Here is a 20,000-nt window from a genome sequence, read left to right as displayed (position 1 = left end):
TTGGGAGGTGGTTATGTTTTCGCGCGATGTTTGTTCGTTTGTGTGTTTTTGTTTGTTTGTTTGTGAATAACTTTTTTCCCATAATTTTACTCATAGAGTAGTGTAACTTTCAGGGATTAATTGTATTGTTGAGACGTTAAAGTAATTCAATTTTTGAAAGTCCTAGGTCAAAGGTCAAGGTTAGGGTCGAGCAAAAGGCCTGTCGAGAAATAAGCTGCCATGGCGAAGGTATGCACTCTCTGGGGGCTTTTTCTAGTTAACAATTTTATCACAAGTCTATTATTCAACGTAAAATATGCCACAAAAGATATTATTATTATTATTATTATTATTATTATTATTATTATTATTATTACTAGCCTAGCTACAACCCTAGCTGGAAAAGTAAGATGCTATAAGCCCAAGGGCTCCAACAGAGTTAAATAGCCCAGAGAGGAAAGGAAATGAGAAAATAAATAAACGATATGAGAAATAATGAATAATTAAAATAAAATATTTTAAAAACATTAACAACATTAAAACAGATATTTCATATATAAACAATATATGGAGACATATGTCAGCCTGTTCTTAATAAAAACATTTGCTGCAACTTTGAACTTTTGAAGTTCTAATGATTCAACTACCCGATCAGGAAGATCATTCCACAACTTGGTAACTGCTGGAATAAAACTTCTTTAGTACTGTTTAGTATTGAGCCTCATGATGAAGTCTTGACTTTTAGTATTAACTGCATACCTAGTATTACGAACAAAATGGAACTGTCCAGGAAGATCTGAATGTAAAGGATGGTCAGAATTGTGAAAAATCTTATGCAACATGCATAATGAACTAATTGAACGACGGTGCCAAAGATTAATATAGAGTCGATACGTAGTTGTACTTCCCAGAGAGTGATATACTATGTAATAGAAGTCAGTACAAAATAGTACTCCTCAGAAGGTGATATACATACATATACCAAGGCACTTCCCCCAATTTTGGGGTTAGCCGACATCAAACAATGAAACTAAAAGGGGACCTCTCCTCTCTACGTTCCTCCCAGCCTGACGAGGGACTCAACCGAGTTCGGCTGGTACTATTAGGGTGCCACAGCCCACCCTCCCCCCGTTATCCATCACAGACGAAGCTTCATAACGCTGAATCCCCTAAATAATAAGTAAAAACTATGATCAAATCGATTGTGCACGTACGCCTATAATTATGCCCATAATTGGTTTGTTTATTGCTATGAAGGTTTGACCTTGACATTCTGTTTTGTGTAATCATTTATTTACCCGTGCAGTCTGATAATTTTGATAATTCTTATATCAGTGTACTTACTTTCAAGTATTTCGTGTAGCTAAGGGAAAAATTTTTAGAACAGTTTAGTAAACCTTTTTTTTTATTTCTGTGAGTTTTAAATTTATATTTATTCTCGTTTAGTGTACATGACCTGTCAAAAAAATGACGGCTAAAAATGTATATATGCACGCACAGATTCAACTTTTATTTCCATGGATTTTTTATTTTTATTCTTAACCAATGTGCGCGACTCGTCAAAAATATAGTTTATTTATTTCCTTATTTCTTTTCCTCACTGGACTATTTTTTTCCTTGTTGCACATTTCAGTCCTCATAAGCATGTTCATGAGCTGCATGGCATGATTATTTCCATTCTGTCTGTAAGTAGTTTAAAAGCCGATCATGAATGGCAGAGACAAGGAACAGTGGCTTTGCCCTAGCTAGCAGGACAATGCCCTAGACCTAGAGACTGACCATATATACATATGATTAGCGGCCAAGCCTTTCCACCCAAACTAACACCAGGAAGGGCCAGGCAATGGCTGAAGGTGACTCAGCAGGTAGACCTGTAGGCTCCCTCAAACCACTTATCCTTAGCTCACAAGGATGGTGAGGTTGCAGACACTAATACCATCGATTTTGAGCGGTACTCGAACCCCAGTCTTGGAAGCTCTAGGCAGGGACGCTTCCATTAGACCACCACAACCCCAATCTTTAAGAAATCAATAAAAACAGGAAATTTGATTGTCTTCTAGCTTGAAAACGCTAGCAACATAAGGCCTATATAAGGGAAATAATCGGTGTTGCTTGTAATATAATTTTTAATTATATATATATGTATATATATATAGATATATATATATAAATATATAAATATATAATATATATATTATATACAGTATATATATATATATATATATGTGTGTGTGTGTACTGTATATATATATATATATATACATATATATATATATATATATATATAGAGTTTATTCTCCCTCTTCTAACTCCTCAATGTGTTGGGAATTTAGGCATGATGTCCCCTTGCACTCTCCACACATTTTAGTCCTTCCTCGCGACAGGTGCAGACCCTTGTATTACACCTGCTAGTACAGATGCGTTTTATAAATTTAGCAAGAGAGCTGGGGACAGGAGCTTTAACTGATAGAACTCCTATCTTTACTATCTTTTAAGATATATTCTCCTAATGTAGGATCCACGTTGCTCATGTTCTTTGTAATAGTAAAGAAAAGGAGATTGTTAATGTCTTCTCTAAGTAGTATGCTATTAATGCCAATCCAATATTGGCCTTGTATGCTATTATGTATTCATACGAACAACAAAACATTAATCCTATTTAATGTAAATGAATGATTGTTTGAATTGGATTTGTTTATCGGACTTGAACCTCTTCAGTAGGTTGGCTAATGCACCAGCCACACGTTGAGATACTACCGCTAGAGAGTTATGGGGTCCTTTGATTTTCCAGATAGTACTACAGTGGATCCCTCTTTGGGTATTCTCATTGTTCCTTTGCTTACACATAGTCTGGCATATTCTTTACACATATTCTTTCCTCATACACCTGACAACACTAAGATAACAAAAAATTCCTTTTTGCTCAAGGGGTTAAGTGCTACACTGTAATTGCTCAGCGGCTACTTTCCACTATGGTAAGCAACTCTTCTAGGAGAAGGACACTCCAAAACCAAACCATTGTTATCTAGTCTTGGGTAGTGCCATAGCCTCTGTACCATGATCTTTCTAGACACACTTAGTAATATATAACAAGAGTAAATACAATAACCTAACTAGCAATAAATAAACCTACCCAGAGCTAATGAAAATGGACAAAAAATTGTCGTTCGAGAAATGTGAAAAAATAATCATATTTTCTCAATAGGGATTCTATTTATTTTTTTATTTTAGACCCTGGGGAAGCTTTTTTTTCGTCCAAGGTCGGGCTCCGATTCCCGCTAAAATACCTTGACTATAGGGGACAAGATCTTTTTTGTTGAATAAAAATCTTATTAAATTTTGTGGAATTTCTTTGTGGTAAACTTCGATTTACATAGCTTAAAACAAAATGGTCTTCTTAGGCCTAATTGGGATTTTGTTAGACATGTTTTTTCCCCTTTCTTTTATATAATTTTCTATCTGCCAAATGTAAATTATTTTTTTAATTTTGCAATTATTCTCCGAGGTTAGTATTTTTATTGCTTGCTGACATCTTTATTTTAATGAATTTCGGTTTCCTGCTTAAAGTTTTCAATTTCTTTTTATTAGTTTTTGGGATTCGTACCACTTAACTGTAAATTAGACAAAATTAGAAATATCCTTTAAATTATTCCCCAAATCGACACTGTATTTATCTATCGCTATTATTATTATTATTATTATTATTATTATTATTATTATTATTATTATTATTATTATTATTATTATTATTACTGGCTAAGCTACAACCCCAGTTGGAAATGCAGGATGATGTAAGCCCAAGGGCTCCAACAGGGAAAAATAGCCCGGTGAGGAAAGGAAATAAGGAAATAAACTATATGAGAAATAATGAGTAATTAGAATATTCTGAGACCAGTAACAGCATTAAAATAGATCTTTCATATATAAACTATAAGAAAAAAAAATTAAATAGTGCCAGAATGTACCCTTAAGCAAGAGGGTATGCATTATGTATAATGAAAAGGAATTCATATTAAGGGGTTTTAGATCTTTAAGATAATGATAAGAGAGGCAGGAAGTTTGTTTGTTTGTAACGTCACACTTTACATTCCTTCATAAATAATTCTTAGTGATTATCATGGTTCACATTTTAAAGGTTTAAAGGCCACTCATGAATGGAAGAGGCAAGGGACAGTGGCCTTGCCTTAGCAAGCAGGGCAATGCCCCAGAGACTGACCTTATATACACATGATCAGCGCCCAAGCCCCCCCCCCCCCTCTCCATCCAAGTAGGGAGGGTCTGGCAATGCCTGCTGATGATTCACCATATAGGCCTTTAGGTTCCCCAAAAGCCCCGATCCTTAGCTCACAATGATGGTGAGGTTACATTCATTAAAGGAACTAACGAATTTGAACGGGTCTCGAACTTCAGTCTGGCGATTTTTATTGTTTATATAAGACATATCTGTCTTGACGCTGTTACTGTTTTTAGAATGATGAATTGTTAATTTATTCTCATCATTTATTTAATTCCTAATTTCATTTCCTCACTGGGCTAGTTTTCCTTGTTGGAGCTCTTGAGCTTATAGCATCTTGCTTTTCCAACTAGGGTTGTAGCTTGGCTAATAATAATAATAATAATAATAATAATAATAATAATAATAATAATAATAATAATAATTACCAGGCACAGAAGTTACCATTAGGCCACAACCACCCAAATAATTGGGTTTTGTACCGAAGTTTCTTGATCCTTCCGTCTACAAACGTTTAATTAAAAAAAGAAAAAAAGAAAAAAAAAGTTAGAATTAACTTACACTTGCACTCTTGTGAAGGATGTTGAACCCTAAGAGTCAAGCGACATTCGTCGGAGTGAAAGTAGTAAAATTTGCATAACTTTTACCCTTGTACCCCTTTCTACATTTCTTCTCTGTCTGTTACTGGGTCCATGTTAAAAGGGTGTCTTATGTCACGTTGTTTTTCAGTTATTTGATAAGATTATTTATTTTCATTATAAAGAGCATGAATGAGAATTATTTGTTTAGATTCTTCAGTTGGTACTGTTCAGTTAACGTCTGTGTTAATTTCAAAATTTCCTAAACAAACTCGTCTAATGGTGATTATACTACGACAGCAAAGAAAAAAAAGGGCTTTTATATGATTTTTAGTCTCTCTCTCTCTCTCTCTCTCTTTCTCTCTCTCCTCTCTCTCTCTCTCTCTCTCTCTCTCTCATAATGTTAAATGTTAATATTGAGATATTTACCTCCGCCAACAACGTAGGGAGGAAGTTATGTTTTTGCCCCCCTTTTGTCCGTTTGTGTGTTTGTTTATTTGCGATCAACTTCCAGGGATTAGGCTAATTGTTATGCTGACACGTGGAAGTGGTTCAATTTTGAAAGTCCTAGGTCAAAGGTCAAGGTCAAGGTCGAACAAAAGGTTGACTGGATTAAACATAACCTTAACCTAAACCCAAGTTCGCACATGGTTGTCACACAGACTTCAAATAAGCCTATGGTCTAAATTGATCCTGGGAAAGGCAAGCTAGTTTCGAGAAATAATGTGCCGTGATGGAGGTCTGCACTCATAGTGATTTTCTAATTAAAAGAATAATTCTATCCAATTTTTCAACGTAATAGGATTGTCTTATGTTATTTTTAACTAATACTTTATTAGTTTTTCATTACTATATTTTGAAAGAAATTTTATGGTTATAGGTACTTTGTAAAACGATCTATTTAGGGTATCTCTATTTTATCAATATGGCTGATGATTAAGTGGGACAGACCATTAATTATCTTTAATCTTTTGTTATCTATTCGTCTTACCCTTCTCCAGTCCTTATTGATTTTTGTTGCTAAGTTCATTGACCCATTTGAATATAATTTTAGATAACATTTAACAAATGGCATTAAATCTTCCCGATATGATAAAGAGTAAGTGTGTGTGCATATATATATATATATATATATACATATATATATATGTATATACTGTATATATATGTATATATATATGTGTATATATATATATATATATGTATATAAACACATACGTATATATATATACATATATACCTACAGATATGTATATATATATATATATATACACATACGTATATATATACACATACGTATATATATATATATATATATATACACATACGTATATATATACATATACAGTATACATACAGATATATATATATATATATATATACACATACGTATATATATACATATACAGTATACATACAGATATATATATATATATATATATAATTTATATTTAAGTACTTGGGGTCTGTTGTTGCAGCAAATGGTGGAGTGGAAGCAGATGTACGTCAGAGAGTGAATGAAGGTTGCAAAGTGTTGGGGGCAGTTAAGGGAGTAGTAAAAAATAGAGGATTGGGCATGAATGTAAAGAGAGTTCTATATGAGAAAGTGATTGTACCAACTGTGATGTATGGATCGGAGTTGTGGGGAATGAAAGTGATGGAGAGACAGAAATTGAATGTGTTTGAGATGAAGTGTCTGAGGAGTATGGCTGGTGTATCTCGAGTAGATAGGGTTAGGAACGAAGTGGTGAGGGTGAGAACGGGTGTAAGAAATGAGTTAGCGGCTAGAGTGGATATGAATGTGTTGAGGTGGTTTGGCCATGTTGAGAGAATGGAAAATAGCTGTCTGCTAAAGAAGGTGATGAATGCAAGAGTTGATGGGAGAAGTACAAGAGGAAGGCCAAGGTTTGGGTGGATGGATGGTGTGAAGAAAGCTCTGGGTGATAGGAGGATAGATGTGAGAGAGGCAAGAGAGCGTGCTAGAAATAGGAATGAATGGCGAGCGATTGTGACGCAGTTCCGGTAGGCCCTGCTGCTTCCTCCGGTGCCTTAGATGACCGCGGAGGTAGCAGCAGTAGGGGACTCAGCAGTATGAAGCTTCATCTGTGGTGGAAATGTGGGAGGTTGGGCTGTGGCACCCTAGCACTACCAGCTGAACTCGGCTGAGTCCCTGGTTAGGCTGGAGGAACGTAGAGAGTAGAGGTCCCCTTTTTGTTTTGTTTCTTGTTGTTGTCGGCTACCCCCCAAAATTGGGGGAAGTGCCTTTGGTATATGTATGTATGTATAATTATATATATGTTTATACATACAGATATATATATATATATATATATGTATATATATTTATGTATATATATTTATATATGTGTGTATATACATGCAGATATATATATATATATATATATTATATATATATTATATTATATATATATATATATTATATATATATATTATATATAATATATATATATATGTATGTATATATATATATATATATATATCACGCTTGCTGTCATTGCCAGATACAAAACTACTCGGTCCCTTCCCGTCCTTAGGTAGAGAGGAGACGGGATAGTCATACCCTGGTGAGAGGAGGGTGCGTATGTGTTCATATTAATTAAAACATTTAGCCGTATTTTGACGGATCACGCACATTAGTGTGGAAACATCAAAACTCAAAGTACCTTTTCTTTTTCTCTTCCGCAGGGAAGGAAATGACCCCGCCGACGCCGAAATTGTGAGCTACAGTGACCTCCTGAAGGACGTGTGCCGCATGGCCAACGTCCTGAAGTCGAAGGGCGTGGCCAAAGGAGACCGGGTGGCCATCTACATGCCCATGATTAAGGAACTCGTGGTGGCCATGTTGGCCGTCGTCCGTATTGGAGCTGTACATTCCATTGTGGTAGGTGTTGACTTGATTACTATTATTGCAATGTTCTTTTAAAGGTTTAAAGGCCGCTCGTGAATGGCAGAGGCACGAGACAGTGACATTGCTCTAGCAAGCAGGACAATTCCCTAGAGACTGACCATATATCATATGATCAGCACCCAAGCCCCCTTTCCAGGGAGGGCCAGGCAATGGCTGCTGATGACTCAGCAAATAGACCTATAAGCTCCCCAAACCCCCACATCCTTAGCTCACAAGAATGGTGAGGTTACAGACAATAAAGGAACTAACGAGTCAAAGCAGGACTCGAACCCCTGTATAGCGATCCCCAGGCAGAGACCTTATATTTTAGTAATTTGTATATTCTAGTAAATATTATGTTTTCACCTTTTTTTTGTTTGTGAGCAACTTTACACAAAAACTACTGTACCGATATGGACCAAATTTTGTAGTTATGTTGGGTAGGATCCAGAGATTTTCTGTTTCATTTTGGGTGAAGTACATCAAAGTACAAGTACAGTAATTTGAAAATAATCGTATTGTTAATTCATGTTTGTGAGCAGCATTACGCAAAACAGTTGAACAACTTCGAAACTTTGTGTACATGTGGGGTACGACCCAAGGATAAATCCATTAGATTTTGAAGAAAACTGATCGAAGTACAAGTATGTACTTGAGTTAAGAGATAGAATAAGACTTCTTGGCGTTGCAAATGCATGCTCTCTACTGATTGCTCCTCTAATTTAGAATATTTATGAATTTGGAGAAAGTACTTTGCTGAGTTGAGATTTTGGCTAAGGTATAGTTGGAAAGTTTTAGAGGAGTATTTGCAGGTTGGTCTCACAGCTAACTGGGTCTTATGGATAATCATTTGGTGGAGGTATGCGCTCTCTGCTATCTCCCTGTCACCATCAAACGTTATTACTTTCACCAAGGAAGTTATAAAATTACCTGCGTTTATTTATATCTTTGTTTGTCTGTTAGCTGGATTACGTCGAAAGTTCTTGTCGGATTTTTACTAAATATTAAAAACAATAATACATTTTGGAGGTGATCCGGATAAATATTGCGATTCTGGTTATTATTATTATGCAGTAGATTAATTCACTGCCAAAATATGAAAAAGGGAAAGATAGGTCCGTAGACTTAAGTAAAATGTTGTCAATCTTCATTGGCAGAGGTCTGAAATCTCCTGTTGCGCTTATTATTATTATTATTATTATTATTATTAATTATTATTATTATTATTATTATTATTATGATTATTATTATTATTATTACCTGTCAATTTTCATAATTAAATTTTTATTCTGCAACGTTCTTTTTGTCGCCGATCCATTTATGGATTCAAAGCATTTCATTGTCCTTCTGTCTACCTGAGGACTTTGAGAGACTTCAAAAACTTCTCGTTGGTGAGATCGACGCATATTGATTTTATGGTCAAAAGATCAGAGTTCAATCAAACTGTCCTACTATCGTCTTGAAAAGAAAAAAAATAATTGTTTACGTTTATTTTTTTAGTTCTTTTTTTCAATACAGTTGTTATTATTATTATTATTGTTGTTGTTGTTGTTGTTGTTGTTGTTGTAGTTGTTGTTGTTGTTGTAGTTGTTGTTGTTGTAATTACTTGCTAAGCTACAACCCTAGTTGGAAAAGCAGGATGCCAAAAGGCCAGGGGCTCCAACAGGTAAAATAGCCCAATGAGGAAAGGAAACGAGAAAAAAATAAAATATTTTAAGAACAGTAACAACATTAAAATCAATATTTCTTATATAAACTATAAAAACTTTAACAAAACAAGAGTAAGAGAAATAAGAGAGAATTGTGTGCCCGAGTGTCCCCTCAAGCTTGATTTTGTTGAGACGTTAATTTTTAGATTTATGGTAATAAATCTTTTATTCATTTCAATAATTATCTGATTATTTTTCGAAATTTTCAGCAAACTCCTCTCTTCATACAGTAATAAATTTGTGAATTTTTGAAGATATTTGAAAGATGATTTGGAATTTATTTATAACGATTATTTCGATAACTTAACTTTAGTTATTTTTCGAAATTTTCCGTAAAGTCGTCTTCATCCCCATATAAAGTTATTTATATGGAGTTTTTTTTTTTTTTTTTTTAGATAACATAACTTTAGTTATTTTTTCATTTTCTTTTCTGTAAAGGTGTGTCTTCAACACTAATGATTTTTTATTTTTGAAAGACAATTTAGAAATTGTGTAAATAATTGGACTTAAACTTTTTTCATCATCGGAAATCTTGATATGAGTTGGTACGAGGTTTAATAATCTCCCTTGCGAGAAAGAGCCGTCGAAATTCCAGTAGTTCCAGATTGCTGGAATCTAGTTGGAATTTCACTTTGGCTTCCACCGTCCCTTCTTTTCTGTTTTTTTTTTTTCTTTTTTTTTCTTTTTTTTTTTCTCTCCCCGATCATCATCATCATCATCATCATCATCATCATCATCATCATCTCTCTCCTCTAACTATTTCGTGGTCATCCGATCACGTTTTCGTCTACTTTATTCTTTACTTTGGCTTCCACCGTCCCTTCTTTTTTTTTTTTTTTTTTTTTTTTTTTTTTTTTTTTTTTTTTTCTCTCCCCGATCATCATCATCATCATCATCATCTCTCTCCTCTAACTATTTCGTGGTCATCCGATCACGTTTTCGTCTACTTTATTCTTTACTGTTTTTAATCTTTGGTTACATATTTTTTTTTCATTTTTTACCTTCGTTACACCATATAATTATTTTGTTTTTATCTTTAGTACACTATTTAAATTTTTTTTATCATTATTATAGTATATATTTACCTCCGCCAACGAGTTTGGAAGGAGGTTATGTTTTTGCTCCTGTTTTTGTGTGTGTGTGTGTGTGTTTGTGAACAGCTGGCTACAGTTTTAATTGCAGAGTAATGAAACTGTGAGGGATTAACTGTTACGTAAAAAGCTAAAAATTATTAAACTTGGGAGGTCAAGGTCACGGTCAAGCAAAATGTCCAATTCAAGTAATCAGACAAATTTGGACATTGTCACAGAGTCTTCAAACTTGATTGATATATGTGTATGAAAATCCTCGCCAATTAATACAGGCTTTTAAGGTCAAAGGTCGACCGTTGTTAAGGTCAAAGGTAAAGGTCGAGAAATAAGCTATTGCGGCGGAGGTATGCGCTCTGCTGAGTTCCCCTCGAGTTTTTTACTGTTTTTAATCTTTAATTACACAGTTTTTTTAATTTTTCACTTTTATTACACCTTAGAATTATTTTATTTTTATCTTTAGTATACTATTTATTTTTTAAAATTTTTAGAATTTTTATACTATATTTTTATATATATTATACTGTATTTTTTTATTTTAATCAGTTACACTATAATTTTAATTTCCAAATCTAATTACACCATATAATTTTATTTTTTATCTTTATTACATTATAATATTGTATCTATTATACTAAATATATTTTTATGATTTTTATGATTATTTCTCCTGCTTCTATTATGATGATTATGTGAATCATTTTTATTCTCCCTGTTCACTCTTCCCACCATTATCGTGTATGTCTTATCTCCCTTCCTCCTCTTTCCTCTCTCTCACCTCCGTCATCACATGCTTGCGTCATGTCGTTTCTGCTTCCTACTTCCGGTCTAGTTCTCTTCTCTTTTATCCCCCTTCGTTTCACATACCTCTTGTTATTTTGTCTATTCATATCCTCCTCCTCCAAGTCTGTTGTCGTCTGTTTTGTGAATGTTGGGAATCTGTATTTCCTTTTTGACGTTGTTTTTGACGGATTGGGTACATTAGTATATATACTGTGTATATATATATGTATATAAATTTATATATGTATATATATACTCGTATATATATTTATATATATGTATTATATATTTATTTATATGCATATATTTGTAATTATATATATATTTATATGTTATATATTTATTTATATGTATATATATTTATATATATTATATATTTATTTATATGTATATATATTTATATATATTTATATATATTTTATATATGCACATATATATGCATATATTTATATGTATGTATATGTATGTATATATATATATATATATATATATATATATATATATATATATATATATATATATATATATATTAATCTATTTATATATATCTATGTCGTATAGAATATAAGCATGTTACCCTAGATACTCAGCACATGCATGAAGAATAAAATATCTTTATAATCATAAAAAGAAAATAAAAAGATTGTGAAGAGAAGTAAACCATAGTATTAAAAATCTCATAATACACCGATTTTAGAAGCGCATAACATGACGCTTACAGCGGAGAGACGAGAGAGCGGACGGGAGAGGAAATCGAAACATAAGTTGGCTAATTATAGCATAGACCTATTAGGGAGGCAGACTTGTGTAGGCCTAAGTGAAGAACACTTCACAGTGAATCTTTAAAAGGGAAAGGATTTCTATCAAGTTACTTCCAGTGTTGGATGGAAGTAGAAGTTACGAAAGTTAATATTTTTTATGTCTGTCTTTTACTTCATAGTATATTATTATTATTATTATTATTATTATTATCATCATCATCATCATCATCTAAGCTACAACCCTAGTTGAAGAAGCAGGATGCTATAAGCCCAGGGGCTCCAACAAGATAAATAGCCCAGTGAGGAAGGGAAACACGGAAAACAAAAATATTTTAAGATCGGTAACAACATTAAAATGAATATTTCCCATATAAACTATATAAACATATTACACATACCTTGCAAGTATGCTGTATACATTTAATAGATTATTTGAAAATTTGTTTTATTTCTTATTTTTATGAAAACATAATTTTGTGCTTGCAAGATAAAATACCATTATAAAGTAAAAGAAATTGTTTCTGTTTTGGTTTTTCGTTTCTTGAAACTAGGAAATTAGAAAGTGTAATAATAACATACAGTGGATAATTAGATTCAATATCAATGGTTTTCTTAAGATCACCCGCTTTCTCGGTTTTGTAATTGTTGTGTTTGTGTGTATAACATAAAGCACTTGCTCTTTATTATGTAGGGGAGAGTTTATAAATTCTACGGCTAAAAAAAAAGATAAATCGTGCTTGCACTTATCAATGATTGCATCAAACTCCATCTCCGGAAATTTGCTGTAGCGAGCTATTAGCACAAGCGAAAAACGCATCCTTGGAAAGGAATTATTCAAATGACCTTGAATTTCTCATTTCATGGGATTCCAAGGAAGGTCAAGGAAAGTCTGGGGGTGTGGAAAAAGGCCTCTGCAAGACGTCGGGAGGATGCTCCCCTTTAACTCTCTTTCCTGAAGGAACTGAAGCACCGAGGTCCATTCCTCGCAAGATGGAAGACTTCTTGGAAGACTTGGCATGCAGGAACGTGTTTCACCACTGGGGAATAACAATCGCGAAGGAAGCTGCATTCATTTAAGATGTGGGGTTAAATGAGGAGATCTTTGTTGAATGAGAAGATGCAGATCTTCTCTAACCCGTGTAAAGGGGGAGAGGGAATCTGCATATGTTGCAGTGCATAAGTAGAGAAAAACTACTTGATTAACTATTACCCTAGTTTAAAAAGCAGGATGCTATAAGCCCAGGGTCTCTAACGGGGAAAATAGCACAGTGTGGGAAGGAAACAAGGAATAAAAATAAAATGTTTTAAGAACAATAACATTAAAATAAATATTTCGTATATAAACTATGAAAATTTTTACAAAACAAGAGGAAGAGAAATAAGATAGAATAGTGTGCCCGTGTGTACGCTCAAGCAAGAGAACTCTTACCCAAGAGAGTGACCGACCATGGTACAGAGGCTATGACACTACCCAAGCCTTAGAGAACAATAGTTTGATTGTGGAGTATCCTCCCAGAAGAGCTGCTTGCCATAGCTAAAGAGTCTCTTCTACAGTTACCAAAAGGAGAATGGCCACTGAACAATTAAAGTGCAGTAGTTAACCCCTTGGGTGAAGAAGAATTGTGTGGTAATCTCAATGTTGTCAGGTGTGTGGCACCAGGAGAGAATATGAAAGAATAGGCCACACTATTCGGTGTATGTGGAGGCAAAGGGAAAATGAACCGCGCCAGGACTCCTCGCTGCTGGGAGGAAGGATGCTGGTGACTGGTACAACACACGAACATAGCCTACCAAGTTATAAGTGATGTCAGGCAGGGCAGCCGATCGGGCTGCGGTTTACCCTAAAGCCAAAGCAAAGTCCTTCAAGAGAAGGCAACCGTGCTTACCCTATACAAATGGGTAAAAAGTACGTTGATAGAAGAAAAATGTATTTAATCATATCAAAGGTGATGGGAATGGAAAATACATTTACAATGATTAGAAAAGATTGGAAGAATATTTACTTTTAGTGGAAAATATGTTTACAAAAAGAAAAAATTGGAAAAAATTTGTACTGCCGTTGGAGAATATATTTCTAATAAGAAAAGATAGGAAAAATATTTGCTTCAAATGGCTAGAATGTAGAAAAGAAATATAATAGTACAGCCAGAGAAGGGCAACTGAAAAGTATTGTGTTTTATCAGTGGAGAATTATTATAATAATAGTTTACATCCACTTAACAGCAGACGATAGGAATAGAGAAATATATTTCTCAGATTGTATAACCTTTGGCTTCTGAGTTTTTTCTGACTCCTTGTTCTGGTGAAACATCTGTTTTATTTTTCATTTTTTTTCACACTTGCATTTTTGTTGCTGGAATACAGTTGGGTGACTGATACTTTGCAATCTTAACTTAATACGGAAGAAATTTAATGTATATCTATCAGTCTCGTTTGATGTTTTTAAGAAAATAGAAATGTCATTAACTCAAGTTATGAGAACCGGACGTTCAAAATATCTTAAGAGAATTGTTACACTTCATGCAGCCAACTAATTGTGTTGATACAGTTACTGATGGTTTCAAGTAATTGGAGCAAAGATGTATGTCTTACTGTAGGTTAGAGGTAGCTTTGAAGTATGCGGCCCTAAGACTATACAACAACCATCCACTAGACATCAAAATGACTGAAGTTTTTAAGGACTTCAAGACGAGACTGAAGACTTTCTTGTTTTCTTATTGTTTCGATAATGTGGATTTGACACTGTGATGATCTAAATACCCAAGAATGTATGCGATAAACAGATCTTCTAGGTCCTAGAGTGCGTAGGGTTTCAGTGCGTGACAGGACCTCGAAAACATCCCTTAAAGGAAAGTATACTCGCCTCAGAGATTCCGGACGAAATAAGCCACACCCCCTGAGGACGTCATAGCCAATCATGTCTCCCGCATTAACAGTGGCCACAACACATCTCTTAAAGTGATTATAAGTTGATATAGTTTGAAATTTGTAAGATGTATTGCAACCGCGGGTAACGTGGGAGACAATGTGATGGGCTATGACGTCATCAGAGGGTGGAGCTTATTTTGCCCAGTATCTTTGCGGCTACTATAGATATCTAGTAATGTTATTGTTCAGTTCGTCAGTTGTATATGTTTAGTTAGCTAGTGAGCGAACCTATGTGCATGGTAAAGATTACAGAGGTGGTAAGAGTGGCACGACTAAGATGGTATGTACGTGTGTTGCAAATGGTTGGTGGGGAGGGAGTAAGCAGGGTTTGGGAGGAACCTGTTATGGGGAGGAGGTCGAGAGGGAGGCAGAGAATTAAATGGCGAGATAAGGTGAAGGATGACATGGCGAGAAGAGGTTTGCTTGAATAGTTTGCCTTCGCTAGAAGGCATTGGTGAGGGCGCATCAGGCAACCGACCCCTTAATGTAAGGATAACGGTGGGAAAGAAGTAGACATGATGTTAACCAACTACTCTACTGATCCACATGCCTTCCTTGTGTCGAGATGAGCGATGCTCTTCCTTAATCGGTTCTTCTGTCACTTGTCCCCTTTTGTCAATCAAAACACTGTCACTCATCTTACTTGTCTTATCAAGTTATATTTTGTGCCTTCCATGTGCTACCTGTATTATTATTAATCCCTTTTACTTAGGAAAGATCACCGCTCGAAGCAGTTCTTTAGATTTCCTGTTATTCTGATTTATTATATGCAACATAAGTCACCCACCACGGATTGTGCTAGTTAACACTCCTTGCCAGTCACTCAAACTCTGTTGTTGTAGCAGTTACTTACACAACATCTCGATTACCCCGTTCATCATTATCAGCAAAGTTTTACTAATCAGGGCCACCCATACTAGGTTGGTTTGCTGTGAGTGATCAGACTAAAGTCTCTCACCATCGTCAATTCGCAGTGGCCAGCGGGGTAATGAAAACTGGCTAAACCCCAGACATGAGTAAGGACATGCCTGAGGCTTTTGTCCAGCGGTTGACTAGAAACTGCTGTGTATTTTGCTGCTGCTGTTGTTGATATATGAATGTGTGTGTGTATCTTGCAAAAGTTTATAAGGAAATGTATTTATCAAGATTAGCTGTTGTGATTATGTATATTTATTAAATTCTGTATGTACAGAAAGTAAATGCGCAGACGCATAGTATCTTGTTTTGATATCCATGGCGAACTGAGCATTAAGAACCCTTTGGGAATTCTAAAGGTTCAGATCGGCTGCGACTTTGATCTTTTGTCCTTTATCATTTTGCCAGCATTGAGTCGCAGTGTTGTAGTTCGCTTGATAACAGTGTAAAGGTTTAAAGGCCGCTCATGAAGGGGAAGGGACAGTGACATTGCCTTATCAAGCAGGATAATGCCCTAGAGACTAACCATATAACCAGCGCCCAAGCCCCCTCTCCCCTCAAGCTAAGACCAAGGAGGGCCAGGCAATGGCTCCTGATGACTCAGCAGATAGATATATAGGCCCCACCAAAACCCCCATCCTTAGCTCAGGGACGTTACCACATCGGCCACCAGAACCCTTCACATGCTTTAAGGTCTTTCTGAAGAATTATCTATTCCTTTTTCAGTGTCCTTATTTTGACTAATCTAGGTTAATCTAACTTGATTCCTGTAGTTCTGGTTTGGAATGAGCATATGAGCATATACGCAAAACCGACATTTTTCAGTTGTTTTCAGAGTTATGCAGTTAATTAGATTGATTAAGTGCTCTCTCTCTCTCTCTCTCTCTCTCTCTCTCTCTCTCTCTCTCTCTCTCTCTCTCTCTCTCTCTCTCTCTCTCTGTTATATGTATAATAGATTTTCCGAGTTGTGTTATTAATTGATTGAATAAGGGCTTTCTCTCTCTCTCTCTCTCTCTCTCTCTCTCTCTCTCTCTCTCTCTCTCTCTCTCTCTCTCTCTCTCTCGTGTGTATAATAGGTTTTCGCTACTATTTAGTTAATTAAATAAGGACTCTCTCTCTCTCTCTCTCTCTCTCTCTCTCTCTCTCTCTCTCTCTCTCTCTCTCTCTCTCTCTCTCTCTCTCCAATTGATTTTTATCAAAAGCGTTGATGTTAAGAACCCTCTTCTGGATGTCTCTTAAGCCTCAACCATCGCCTCACCTCCCGTTGTTCCAGCAGTGCAGCTCTCCTCCTCCTCCTCTGGCGTTGCTGCTTTATCATCATTGTTAATTCACCTGTTCCCAGGTTCTCTCTGTGGACATTCAAGACTGACAGCTCTCGAATTAAAATCTAAATTCCCCCCCTCCCACTTTTTTTTTGCTCCTAACTGGATGATTGGGTCCAAGTTTCGTCGTCTACTTTCTCCTTAGAAATGTGCAGTGGATTCATCTTCCTCTTGAATTCAACCCCAGATTCCTCTTGAATTTACCCCCACATTCCTCTTGAATTTACCCCAATTTTCTCTTAAATTTTCCCCCAATTTTCCTCTTAAATTTTCCCCCATTTCCTCTTGAATTTTCCCCCATTTTCCTCTTGAATTTACCACCATTTCCTCTTGAATTTACCACAATTTCCTCTTGAATTTACCACCATTTCCTCTTGAATTTAGCCCATCTTCTACCCAAATTTCCTCTGGAATTTACCCCTTTTCCTCTTGAATTTACCCTCATCTATCTCTTGAATTTACCCCCATTTTCCTTTTGAATTTTACTCATAGAGTAGTGAAACTTTCAGGAATTAATTGTTGTGTAGTAACGTGGAAGTGTTTCTATTTTGAAAGTCATAAGTCAAAGGTCAAGATCGAGCAATAGGGTGACCGATTTAACCACAAACTTAACCCCAATTTCGCACATGGTTATTTCAAAGACTTCAAATACGCATACTGTCTAAATTGATACTGGGAAAGGCAAGCTAGATTCGAGAAATAAGTTGCTGTGGCGGAGGTCTGCACTCAGATTGCTTTTCTGGTTGAGAAAATGAATGACATGTAAAACGGTGAATGACAAGTCAAGTCTGAATGTAGTGAAGAAATTATAGATATATTGATATTAAAGAGCGAACTAAAGAATCAATGGATATATTTGCAATGAAATTGTCATTTAGGGTCGTACAAATTGAAGGTGGTTGTTGGGAATCAATTTTCATATTCATTTTTTATTTCGGATGAAGTATTGTTATGTATTTCCGATTTTACAATTAAGTGGCCTTATTCTTTTATCATGACACATAAACACACACACACACACACACATATATATATATATATATATATATATATATATATATATATATATATATATATATATATATATATATACTGTACATATATATACACATACTCGTACATACATACATACATATATATATATATATATATATATATATATATATATATATATATATATATATAAAATATAATATATATATATATATATATATATATATATATATATATATATATATATATAAAATATAATATATATATATATATATATATATATATATATATATATGCACGTACATAGACGCACATACAGTACATACGTATGTATATATTTGTTTATATATAGATACTCACACATATAATATATATATATATATATATATATATATATATATATATATATATATATATATATATATATATATAGATATATATATATATAAATTTATATATATATATATATATATATATATATATATATATATATATATATATATATATATATATATATATATATATACTGTATATATTTATGTTTATATATAGATACACACTCGCACGCACATACACACACACATATATATATATATATATATAGTGTATATATGTGTATATATACACAGTATATATATATATATATATATATATATATAAAGGGGAAGATATGGTAGCAGTACTGATGAAAATAAAAAGTGAAACGTAAAAAAGGAAAGAGGAAAAAAAAAAACAAGAGAAGTGAGAAAGAAGAGACGTTACATCCGATAAATGTGTTAGGCAGCAAATTACTTCCGTTGAAAGGACTCCCATTTTCGGTTTTCCATTAATCCTCATCTGATTTGGACATTTTCCTCTTCTTTAGTCCCTATTTTTTTTTCTTTCTGCTCTTTTCTTTTATTTTTGGGTCTTATTTGGATCATGAATTTGGAAAGTGAATTGTAGGAATTCGCAATTTCTTGTTGAACAGGAGGAAAGTTTTCGTGTGGCGAGAAAAAAAAAAAAACTATTTGATATTCTGGGGAAAATATATATATTTTTTCATCTTTTGCACATCATCTTCCTAGATTAGATTATCTTTTTCAATTGTTTTTTTTTTCTTTTCTTTTTTATATTATTCTGTCCAATACTGGCATCGCAGAGCTTATAGAATATAAGGAATTACTCTTTTGAGTCTTGAAAAATGTGTAATTACTTTACACTTTTATTTCTGTTAAGAATGAAAGTAAAATTTTTCTCTGTACATTAATGTACAACGGTTACTTTTTGCTTCCTCTAAGTTTTAGTTGGTTATATATGAAAATTTTGAGATATGAGGATAAAAAGAAAGGAAGACAAGTAGAAAGAGCGTTCATAGATTTCATATCTCCACCAATGTTATGGTATGGAGCTCTTCTTGGAGAAGTACAATTCAAAATCAAACCATTGTAGTCTTGGGTATTGCCATAGCCTCTGTACCATGGTCTTCCACTGTCTTGGGTTAGAGTTCTCTTGCTTGAGTGTACACTCAGTCGCACTATTCTGTCTTATTTCTCTTCCTCTTTTTTTAAAGTTTTTATAGTTTATATAGGAAATATTTATTTTAATGTTGTTACTGTTCTTAAAATATTTTATTTTAATCGTTAATTAATTCTATTGTAGTTTATTTATTTCCTTATTTCCTTTCCTCACTGGGTTATTTTCCATGTTGGAGGCCTTGGGCTTGTAGCATGCTGCTTTTCCAACTAGGGTTGCAGCTCAGTAAGTAAGTAAGTAAGTAATAATAATAATAATAATAATAATAATAATAATAATAATAATAA

At 34.2% G+C, this 20,000-nt stretch overlaps 1 protein-coding gene across 2 annotated transcripts in view; it reads left to right on the top strand.

Annotated features, from left to right (window-relative positions):
* AcCoAS (acetyl coenzyme A synthase) overlaps positions 1-20,000 on the top strand; it is a 180,513-nt gene that overhangs the window by 56,256 nt on the left and 104,257 nt on the right. For both annotated transcript variants that reach the window (XM_068381058.1, XM_068381052.1), the window contains exon 2: positions 7,498-7,693. In XM_068381058.1, the coding sequence (XP_068237159.1) occupies positions 7,498-7,693 (196 nt within the window). The remainder of the gene's footprint in view (positions 1-7,497; positions 7,694-20,000) is intronic.

This window comes from Palaemon carinicauda, chromosome 1 (assembly GCF_036898095.1).
Source record: "Palaemon carinicauda isolate YSFRI2023 chromosome 1, ASM3689809v2, whole genome shotgun sequence".
In the NCBI taxonomy this organism is placed as follows: domain Eukaryota; kingdom Metazoa; phylum Arthropoda; class Malacostraca; order Decapoda; family Palaemonidae; genus Palaemon; species Palaemon carinicauda.
The sequence above is the reverse complement of the archived record's forward strand: the minus strand, read 5'-3'. Positions and strand labels throughout refer to the sequence as shown.